General features: G+C 39.6%; 1 protein-coding gene across 10 annotated transcripts in view; it reads right to left on the reverse strand.

Moving 5' to 3' along the window:
• The window catches only part of chl1b (cell adhesion molecule L1-like b), a 920,799-nt gene that overhangs the window by 536,325 nt on the left and 372,225 nt on the right, over positions 1 to 12,249 (reverse strand). For all 10 annotated transcript variants that reach the window (XM_073072426.1, XM_073072427.1, XM_073072429.1 and 7 more), the window contains one exon: positions 9,014 to 9,119. In XM_073072426.1, the coding sequence (XP_072928527.1) occupies positions 9,014 to 9,119 (106 nt within the window). The remainder of the gene's footprint in view (positions 1 to 9,013; positions 9,120 to 12,249) is intronic.

The raw sequence follows: 12,249 nt of genomic DNA on the forward strand, positions 1-12,249 counted from the left end.
AAGACAGATGATTGGGAAATCAGTTTCAGAATCATCATTGCTAACTTTAAAACCAAGCACAACAAGATAACAGCTCGAGTTATCCAATGCTATGCACCAACAAACTACACAAATGAAGAAGACAAAAAACAGTTCTACAACACACTCAGTGGAGCCATCAGCAAAGGGAAGGGAAAAGACCCGACTATTGTCATGGGTGATTTTAATGCCAAGAGCAGCAGGGATAATGCAGGATATGAACAGGTGAAGGGAAAACAGGGTCTCGGATAAGTGAATGAAAATGGGGAACGATTTAGAAAATAGAGTAGAAAACAGAAAACCTACAGCACAATACAGGCTCTTTGGCCCACAAAGTTGTGCCGAACATGACTCTACCTTAGAAATTACTGGGCTTACCTACAGCTCTCTATTTTATTAAGCTCCATGTACCTATATAAAAGTCTCTTAAAAGACCCAATCATATCCGCCTCCACCACTGTTGCCGGCAGCCCATTCCATGCGCTCAACACTCTCTGAGTAAAAAACTTACCCCTGACATCTCCTCTGTACCTACTCCCCAGCACCTTAAACCTGTGTCCTCTTGTGGCAACCATTTCAGCCCTGGGAAAAAACCTCTGACTATCCACACGATCAATGCCTCTCATTATCTTATACTCCTCTATCAGATCACCTCTCATCCTCCGTCACTCTGAGGAGAAAAGGCTGAGTTCACTCAACCTATTCTCATAAGGCATACTCCCCAATCCAGGCAACATCCTTGTAAATCTCCTCTGCACCCTTTCTATGGTATACGTATCCTTCCTGTAGTGAGGCGACCAGAACTGAGCACAGTACTCCAATTGGGGTCTGACCAGGGTCCTATATAGCTGCAACATTACTTCTCGGCTCCTAAATTTAATTCCATGATTGATGAAAGCCAATACACCGTACGCCTTCTTAACCACAGAGTCAACCTGCACAGCTGCTTTGAGCGTCCTATGGACTCAGACCCCAAGATCCCGCTGATCCTCCACACTGCCAAGAGTCTTATCATTAATATTCTGCCATCATACCAAAATGAACCACTTCACACTTATCTGGGTTGAACTACAGGGATTTGCTGAAACTTGTGCTAACTTCAAACTAGTTATCACAGGAAGTACACAAAGGCAACATGGATGTCACCAAACAAGGTAACAGAGAACCAATCAATCACGTATGCATCTCAAAGAAGTTTCAAAGATCACTCCATGAGATAGAAGTGAAACATGGAGCAGATGCAAAATTAGACCACCATCTTCTGATCAGCAAGGTATGGATGAAGCTAAAAAGTTATGCACCACACATTTGGTGACTGAAGTACAATGTGAGCTACCTGCAAGACAAAGAAACAGCTCAGAGATCTGCCCACAGGCACTTAAAGACCTTGGTATCGAAGACAAATGGATTGTTGTAAAAGAGGCAATAAAGAAAACGTTATGAAGTGCTAGGGAAAAGGATATTTGAGTATAAGGAGTGGATTAAATCAGGAGTGATGGAAACAATCAACAGGAGAAGAACACTCAAAGAAAAATGTATTTGAAGCAGAACTAGGAACAAGAAAGTGGAGGAACAGAGGGAACAAGGAAATAAGGGAAATATTAATAAGGACACGAAAGAGTACAGCAACACCCTTGTGTCACAAGCAGAAGAAGTCTCAGGAAATGGGAATATGAAAGAACTATACGATACTACCAAGAAACTAGCTGGTAAAGTCAACCAGACCAGCACCCAAATAAAGGATAAAGATGAACATGTCCTAACTAAGGAAGACAAACAGCTCCAACATTGGCATAATACTTCAATGAGCTTCTGAACATACCACCTCCTCTGGAATCTCCTTTTATTCCAGAAGCACCAACAGACTTGAATGCCAAAAAACCAATTTACTTAATCAAGCTTCCAAAGAATGGTGATCTGCAAGACTGTAAAAACTTCAGAGATATACCCTTAATGTTTGCCGTTGGAAAGATGCTAATCAGAATTATTTTGCAATGCTTTCAAACAAGCCATTGACACAACACTAAAGGACCATCATGCAGGCTTTAGGAAAGATTGTTCCTCAATAGACCAGATAATTACCTTAAGAATAATCACAGAACAATTAATTGAAAGGAATACAGTACTTCTCTCCTCATCAACTTCATTGAATACGAGAAAGTCTTCAATAGCTTAGGCAAAATACCCTATGGAAAATTATGAACCATTATGAAATATCACAGGAATTTATCAATGTCATCAGGACCTCCTAACAACAACGTCATGCGAAGTCATACATGCAGGAAAACGGTCAAAAAGCTTCAATACCAACAATGGGGTGAAGCAGGGATTTTTGGCCGACTCTTTTTCTATTCCTGTTGGCAATAGACCGGTTTATGAACCAGACAACAAGTGAAAGATGAAATGGAATCTTGTAGACTATGTGGTGGCAACTTGATGATCTGGAGTTTGCAGATGACATCGCCCAATTGTCTAGCTCTAACCAATCGATGCAAGAGAAATCAACACTCTTGACTGTTAACTCTACCATGCTGGGTCTAAGACCAAAGTAGATAAAATGAATGTGATGAAGATAAACTGCACCAGCAATAGACCAATAGTGATGGAAGATACAACCCCTGGAAGAAGTGACTTTCTTTATCTGTCTTGGAAGCAATGTGAATATATATGGTGGAACAGATGAGAATGTCAAAGTCAAGATCAACAAGGCCAGAGTATTTTTCAACATCTCGAAGAAAATGTGGATATCTAGTCATAGCAAGGAAAATCAAAATCAGAATTTTCAATTCGCATGTTAAAACAATGCTCCAAATGCTCAGAAACTTGGAGAACAACAAAGAAGATATGACAAAAACTGTAGGTTTTCATCAACCAGTGCCTGAGAAGGATCCTAAAAATCAGATGTACTGACAAAGTAACCAACCAGTCACTGTAGGAAAACAGCAACAAGGAATCCAAAGTGACAAAAAGATGCAAATGAAAATGAAGATGGATTGGCCACACCTTGAGAAAGCCTACCAACATCATGAATTAGGCATTAAAATGGAATCCCCAAGGAAAGAGGTAAAAGCAATGTCCAAAGAACACATGAAGGAGAGACGTCGAGGCAGAAATTAGACAATGGGGACACTCCTCGCCAATGTTCCCTCTAATCTGTAATGAACAGTATATGCAAAAGCCTTGTGCTGAGCTATTGTTTTGCCCAGTGCAACATGTGTGCACTGAATTTTATATATAGAGGTATTCATTTTAATAGTTAGCAAAACACAGTCAATAAGAACTTTGATCTCCTCGGGTTTGATCTTTTTCACTCTTCTGCACTCTCACAAAATGTATCTAGCAGGCCCATTGCGGGCAATGAAGGATTTTTAACCCCAAACTTTTGCACACTGTGCACATGTGATTTGTTTGCTTAATGATGTCAAATTTCCAAATATCACTCCACTTTTTCCTACTTGCAAATTCTCCAGCAACTTTTGCATCGCAACAATACACACAGATAATACTAGTTTCTCTATTGAGCATAAATATTACTTGTAGCTGCACGTTCCTGACCTCATGTGCTTTCAGTGTAGCAGTTTCCACTGTTTCAATAAACCATTTCACTTTAAATGAACTAGCAGTTCTTTTGCACTTCACGCCCTTTGTTTCTTTAAAATTAGACATATTGAATCAATAATTTCTTCAATAGAAACAGTATAAATGAGCCAGTTTTAAAATCTGCAAATCATCGCAAACTCCATGTGGTCAACACAGCCCACATCAGAAACTGGAAAAAGAACTATAATCGTGTACTATCGTGAAATATATTTAACATGACAATGAGGGAGAGGGTGAGAAACCTTTGTGCGCAGTTTAAATTTCTTTGTGCACGAGTAGCAAAAGATGTGTGCATGTGCAGACGTGCACACCTTAGAGTGAATATTACTCCTTGTTTACCCTCAAGAAACTGGCTCAGAACCAAGGGCAATGGAGATGGGAGGTCATCAATGGCCTATGCTCCACTGAGTGCTAAGTGCCCAAGAAGAAGAAAGATTCATGACTGTCTGCAAGAAGACATTTTCTCCATTTCTGTTATAAAAAGATTATCCCTAATTGTGAAACCACATCTACAGACCTGGATTTGCCTATGGGAGGGAACATCTTCTCAGCATTCAGCTTTAATGGACCACTCAGAATCTAAAAGGTTTCAGTAAATTCTCATGACTTTCATGATGAAAGGTCTAACTTGCCCAACCTTTCCTATTTTGGCCATTATTCATCTTAGGGGTCAGCCTGGTGAAATTTCGTTGAAACATTTGTGACATCTTCTGCAGGTTGTGCATCTCTTGCCATGTTAATATATTCCAAAACAGAATAAGCTCTTACTGTATGTTTATTGTCCAAATGTTTTCTGGGAACCTAAATATACTGCCTTTATGACTCCCTTTGGTCCACTCTATTCTCAAAGACCACCAATAAAATCAATTAAACAATACTTCACTATCATAAAACTTAGCCAAAGCTGTTTGGTTCTCTTACTTTTAAAAGTTCTGCTATAGTTATTGAAATAATATTAGAAATAACAATTTTTTCCAGGATTTCCTTAATGATCATGTCAAGCCAATTGGCCTATAGATCTCTGCTTTCTGTCTCCTTTCTTGTATGGATCAGTTGCATTTGTAATTTTCAAATCTATTGTGATTTTTGAAGAATGTGCAGGATTTTTGAAGATCACAAGCATCAGTCGCTTTTAATCAACAATTTAGTAAGCCATCAACAGATCCAAGGGACATTCAGACTTGAGTCCCATAACTTTACATGCTATCTTTTCTCCAATAAGTATTTAAAGATCTTTTCATCATTTTTATCTTATTCCACTCTCGTTGCAATGTTTTAGGAGCTTCTACAATCAAGTCAGAAACAAAGTCTTTGCTGTTTTGTTAGCTGTAAACTTATCCTCTAAAGGGCTTATTTTATATATATTTGTAGAATCGCTGCCTGTTTACTTTTTACTGGCTAGTTTATTATTAATCTGTTTCAGTTTTTATGTCATCCTTTACTGGTTCTAAACTTTTTGAATCCACCACCGATTTTCACAATATTGTATGCTTTTCCTTTGAAATTGCCACCATTATCAACTTCCTTAGTTTGCTAGGTTGGATCAAACTTCTCCCAAAGTCTTCATTCCTGAATGCCTGAATGTGATATTTGGTGAGAATCATGAAATGACTCTTTAAATACCTTCCACTACTTATCATGAAACCCTTTACAGCTGCTGTCTAACTCTGGATGTCTTTGTAAATTTATCAACTTAGTGAGCCTCCTGCATAAAATTGGTATTTAACAGCCTTGGTCTCGACATTAGTAGCACACGTAAAATGCTGGAGGAACACAGCAGCCAGGCAGCATCTATGGAAAAGAGTAAACAGTCAATGTTTCAGGCCAAGACACCTCATCAGGGATGTTTGTCAATACTGGCAGTGCTGGCTATGGACACTGGCAATTTTACAATGGTCTTCCAATGATTGTGAGGACCTGCCAGAGGAAGTGCTGAATGGATCAGCTCCAAGATCTTTTCTTAATCTATCTATTTTTTTTTATTTTAGACAATTTTAGCTTCAAATTTTTTTAATGGAAATTATTAAAATTTAAGGCCTAAATTTCTTATTCTCCAATTGAATATGATGTCTATAGAGTTACAGCCACGCTATCCAGAGGGCATTTTACGATGTTTCTGATCAGAAAACAAAGTTATTGACTTTTATAAATACTGAACATAGTGGAATTATGGTTTTCTTGAGCCAATAATGAAAGAAAGAGAGAACTTTCAACATTGAAAGGAATGACAGCAGAGAGGTCTCATTGCAAATACAGAATTATCAACAGAGCACAAGCTTAGTGTTAATTGGAATAAATGATATTAATATTAATTAATGGCCATGGAATTTTAACTCATAAAATCATAACATTAAATTCTTATGCTTCAAAAGTTTTTGACAGGAATACAGGACAATATTCCAAGTAATAAATCTTTGAATCAATAAATACTCTAATCTTGGCAAAACTTGAGAATAATGCCTTTGCTTTCCTTGCAATCCCTTTCAAGAATTAGGACCATTTGCAGTTCAAATGCTGGAACATTTGTCATGCATGTTGTCCAAAGCTTGGCTTGTTTGTTGATTTTCTATTTTTCTTCACTTTCTCTTTTTCAATAAACAGTATCTAAGAGAGGCAAATGTCTTTGAAATGGGAGAATTCTTTCTACAAAGCTTACCTGAAAACTTCCCAGATATCAGTATCAATACTAAATTTCTTCAGACAGGAAGTTTTCAGGTCATCTTCCTAACACCTCTTTTGACCTCTATAAATGTTTTGGCCTCAAATGTACTGAGTGTGAGAATGGTGAACATTCATCCATTATGCACACAACATGAATGACCCCATACAACTGCTTTTTAACAACTCTGGTTTCTATACCTGGGATGCTGACTGTGGAAAGAACACCAGCATTTGTGCAGTGCTCTTCCCATTTGATTCTAAGGATTGACTGGAGTTTGTGCTGATGGTACTGAACGAAGTATTCCCTATGGCCTTACAGTGATAAGGATTGGCATGACTATAGTATTGTACGTAGAGGGGTGGGGTTGACAGAGTTTGGGTTGAGATCCAAAGATGATCATCTATGTCATTATTTGCTTCCTTGGTAAGTAAAGTGTTCCATTTTATCTAGAACTTCTAATTCAACGTTGATAATACGTAGATGTCCCGGGACTGGCAGTGGTAATGCCTTTCCTTTCTCAGCATTGGTGGCAAGTCCCAGATATTTGCACAGAACTTGGAAGATGTTTGGAATGATCTGGACATTTTTTTCAGGGTGCAGGATTATCAGTGTACGTCTGTCTAATGATTCATAGCTCTCAGAGGTTTTGGACTTGGAATTCAGATAGGTAGAACTGAAAAGTATACCATTTATTTGTTCCTGGTGGAGTCTGAGAAGCAGAATAACTGCAAGTAAAATGGAGAGAAGGGTTTGTCTGTAACATACAGCCGTGCTCAACTCTGACTTTGGCACTAATGACAAAGGAGTCTATTTCTCAATCACTACATAGGACAATGGTGTTCATATGATTATAAACAAGAAATTTGTGATACTGATGGACTTCCAAGATTAGTCAAAATTAAGAATTGTGCAAGGTTTCATAGTCAATAGTGTCAAAGACCTAAAAGAATGAAAGTCATTCCTTAACATTATCTTAGATTTATCTGGCCAAGATGTTTTATTTTGCTGATGTAAAGTCACACTGAATCCAGCAGGACTTGTTTAGACAAGGGAGGGAATCAATCGATGGTAACTTAAGCATAAACTTCTCCACGATGAAAAGGAAAAAAGGTGCCACTTTTCCTTGTTCAACCTCTCCTCCTTTTCTAAAAAGTGCTGATTCTATCATATCCATAGATCAGCAGAAATTTCTTCAAGATTCCAGATCTTAATGTGAGATAACTGGTCAAAGCTTGTACTACAGCATTGACGGTCTATGCTGGAATGCCATCTAGACCAGGGGCATTGAATTTTCTCATCACCTGATGACAGTGCAGGTTGCAAAGCTGATCTCTTTCAAGCTATTTGGGAATGATCCTGTCTGATGATGTTTGTGCCTGTGAGATCAATTGTTATGGCACCATCGTCACATGGGGTGACTACAGGGAACCCTGAGGACTTATCAGTCACTGTTCCTCTGCCTCATACTTTCATGCACAGTGCTTATCAAGAGATCTACTGGTGTGGATTTAACCTGGGTGTCAGGAAATGTCGAGGAGGGTTGACCCAAATGCAGAGCAGTCAAGATGATTTAGCAGTGAGCGACTACATTAATAATAAAATGCAAAATAACAAGTCAAACACGAGGAAATCTGCAGATGCTGGAAATTCAAAGAACAACACACACAAAATGCTGATAAAACACAGCAGGCTAGGCAGCATCTATAGGGAGAAGCACTGTCGACGTTTCAGGCCGAGACCCTTCGTCAGGACTAACCGATAGGAAAGATAGTAAGAGATTTGGAAGTGAAATCTCTTACTATCTTTCCTTTCGGTTAGTCCCGACGAAGAGTCTCGGCCCGAAACGTCGACAGTGCTTCTCCCTATAGATGCTGCCTGACCTGCTAAATAACAAGTCATGAGGGGCCACAAAACAAGAGAGGAAATGGATACTTAACATGACAAGGTAACAAGGAAACTGAAGGCTAGGAGCAACTGATTGAGGATGGCTGGTTCAATAGGTGAACAAGGACTGTGGAGGAGAGCTGGGTTTAAATAGGCCACAGGTGATGAGTTGAAAACGAGTGGCTGGTGACTCCTGTTAGCTGGGTCGAGACTGGAAGGCACATGCCCGTGCAGGGCTGACCCTGAGACTCCCAGTGACAGACTCACCTGTTCCAATCACCCCTTGTCTATTGCTGCATGGGAGGGTTTGGCACATGATTTATTTTAGCGTCTACCAATCCTTGATCCTTTGTACAAAATGAATACAAGTCCAATGGCAATGGTATACCACAACAATAAAATAAGAATCCGCCAGCACTACATTCATTCATCAACAAGGTTCTTCAACCATCTGCTTTCCTGTTCAGAGATTAGAGTCAGATCATCTTTTGTCTCGTACTTTTTGACCTCATCTCCTTGGCCAAGCAGGAATGTCAGACTGAAGACTACATGACACTCAAGCTTCATTGGTAAAACACATCTCTATTCAAAACTGCAGAGATACCACATCACAACCTAAGTATGGCCACAGATTTGTGTGGTAGGGAAGCTTACCTTATTCAATTAAACCTAAGTGTAATGCAGTCTACTGTATAGGATGTTAGGCTGGGTCATCCATGACAGTGAGGACAAAGGCAAGTTACCAGATAAAAAGATGTTTTACAGATATCATTAAGATATCACTTGTTCAGTAGATAATCAATGCTTCTTATAGAATCTGTGTTATATGGTACAAATGTAAATACTTACAGTGGTGCTGGGTTTCCTCTGGCTTCACACTTGATAACAAAATCGTCGGTTGGATATACAACATGCTTCTTGTGCGACTGCTCTGTTATAGTCGGAGGCTGCTGAACTGGAAAAATATTTTCAAGTAAAACATTAATTAAATTGCAATAATGAAATGGAAGGGTGAAATATAATTCCAAATCAATTAATCACTCACTCTCACAATTAACTAATTCTTCTTTTAAAGGCTTATGAGAGCTAAATTCAAACACCATATGAAATACTGAAGCATTAGAGGTCAAGTTGTCGAAGCAGTTCTCATAACTGAACGCAGTAATGAAGTCTTAATGAATATTTTTAATAATCCATTTCCCAGAGTTATCACTTCTAGCTGTATGAAAATAATTTGAAAAATCTGCTTGTGATATTATGATCAGTATATTCTCAGAAACATTTACTGCACTGCATGTAGAATTTAAATTGCCGCAATTCATTTGGGTTTTTTTTAATATCCAGGATTATAGTAGAGAAGACTCATGGAAACATTTAATTTCAATGCCTGCTTATCCAGAAATACTTGCATCCCTGTGAGATAAATAAAAACACTCGACAGAATTTGCTAAGTGTAGAGGAAATATCACACAACAGTACATTCTTTCAAATGAAATACAGAGCACGAGTGGACCACTTCACCATTCAAGCCTGTTCTGCCATTAAATATCAATAGGGCTTGTTATTCTAATTCAGTGCCCAGTTCCTTCTTTCTCCCCCTGTCAAGAAATACACGACACTTTTTCACATATATTTAATGAGCTGGCCTCAAATGCTTTCTGTAATGGAAGATATCACAGGGGTTCACAACTTTCTCAGAAAGAACAAAAATTTCACAACACAGACTTAACTGGCTAGCCACTTATCATTAAGCTGTAACTCTACGTCCACCATCACCAGGAAATTTCTTCCTGTGTCTACTCTGTCCAGTCCTGTTAGAATGCAGTACATTTCTCAGGGATTCCTTGATCTTCTTTTAAACTTGAGTGAACATAGGCCCAACTGAGCTAAACAGTCCCCATACATCAGCTTCCCATCCCAGGTAACAGCTTTGTAACAAGAGGTAAATATTTATTGCAACAAAATTAATATGGCAAATTTCTTTCAAGTTCCAATGTCTTCATTACGATGTCTGATGAACATACAGATTTGTAATTTGTACTGTCAAGGTTAGTCCACTAGGCAATTATATGAGGGAATACACACAAAATGCTGCAGAAACTCAGCAGGCCAGGCAGCTTCTATGGAAAAGAGTACAGTCAATGTTTTGGGCTGAGACACATCATCAGTACTGGAGAAAAAACATGAGGAGTCAGAGTTAGACTGGGGAGGAGAGGAAGAAACACAAGATGAAAGGTGAAACTGGGAGGTGGAGGAGTGAAGTAAAGAGCTGGAAAGTTGATTGGCGAAAGAAATACAGAGTTGGCTAAGGGGAAGCTGACAGGAGACGATAGAAGTTCCCTATGCTACTCCTTTGTCCAATTGTCCCTCCCCACTGACCCTGCTCTTGACACTGATCCTTACAAGTAGAACAAGTGCTGCACCTGCCACTACACCTCCTTCCTCATTACCATTCAAAGCCCCAAATAGTCCTTCCAGGTGAGGCAACATTTCACCTTTGAGTCTGTTGGAGTCGTCAACTATATCCAGTGCTCCCTGTGTGATGTCATGTATATCAGTGAGACTGGATGTAGATTGGGAGACCACTTCAGTGAGCACCTACACTCTGTCCACCAGAAAAAGTGGAATCTCCCAGAGGCCACCCATTTTAATTCCACTTCCCTTTTCCAACATGTCAATCCATGCTCTCCACTACTGTTCCGATGAGGCCATACTCAGATTGGAGAAGCAACACCTTATATCCCATCTGGGTAGCCTCCAACCTGAGGACATGAACATCAATTTCTCAAACTTCTAACAATTACCCCCCCCTTCACCATTCCCCATTCCCTTTTTCCTTACATGTCCATCACCTCCCCTCTGATGCTCCTCTCCATTTTCTTTCTTCCATAGCCTTCTTTCCTCTCCTGTCAGATTCTTGCTTCTCTAGCCCCATATCTCTTTCACCAATCAACCACAGCTCTTTACATCAAACCTCCCTCCTGATTACACCTATCACCTTTTGCTTTTTCCCTCCCCCCCCCCCCCCCCCCCCCATTTTCTAACTCTGACTCCTCATTTTCCTTTCTTCAGTCCTGCTGAAGAGTCTGGCCCCAAAACGTAGACTGTGCTCAGTTCTGGTCGCCTCACTACAGGAAGGATGTGGAAGACATAGAAAGGGTGCAGAGGAGTTTTACAAGGATGTTGCCTGGATTGGGGAGCATGCCTTATGAAAACAGGTTGAGTGAACTCGGCCTTTTCTCCTTGAAGCAATGGAGGATAAGAGGTGACCTGATAGAGTTGTATAAGATGATGAGAGGCATTGATCATGTGGATAGTCAGAGACTTTTTTCCAGGGCTGAAATGGTTGCCACAAGAGGACACAAGTTTAAGGTGCTGGGGAGTAGGCTCAGAGGAGATGTCAGTGGTAAGTTTTTTACTCAGACAGTGGTGAGTTCATGAAATGGGCTGCTGGCAATGCTGGTGGAGGCGGATACGATAGGGTCTTTTAAGAGACTTTTGGATAGGTACATGGAGCTTAGTAAAATAGAGGGCTATAGGTAAGCCTAGTAATTTCTAAGGTAGGGACATGTTCGGCACAACTTTGTGAGCCGAACGGCTTGTATTGTGCTGTAGGTTTTCTATGTTTCTATGTTTACTCTTCTCCATAGATGATAGATACTGCCTGGCCTGCTGATTTCCTCCAGCATTTTTTTTATGTGTGTTGCTTGGATTGCCAACATCTGCAGATTTTCTCTTGTTTGTAATTTTATGAGGGAAGTTGGTGAATCCCTAAGCCATTGATACAGAGGTGATAACAAAAAGTTGCTATCTTTCACATTTTGGGGATTTTTGTCTCCAGACCTAAAAGCTGCTGACCTATTTTTATATGAAAAGAAGTTCCCAATGACTATACTAACTGCACTATTGGGTCTACTTCAAACATTTCATTATTCATTCCAGTATGAGACATCAGTGGTAAGTAAAGTCAGCATTTAGTTCATTTTCATCCATTCCTTAATAATTTGTTCACACTTGTACAGAATCACCAGGGTTTGTTAACTTCCAGTTTTAAAAGCCCACTTTTTCCGATTTCTCAGCACAAC

Source organism: Hemitrygon akajei, chromosome 19, assembly GCF_048418815.1.
Source record: "Hemitrygon akajei chromosome 19, sHemAka1.3, whole genome shotgun sequence".
NCBI classification, from domain to species: domain Eukaryota; kingdom Metazoa; phylum Chordata; class Chondrichthyes; order Myliobatiformes; family Dasyatidae; genus Hemitrygon; species Hemitrygon akajei.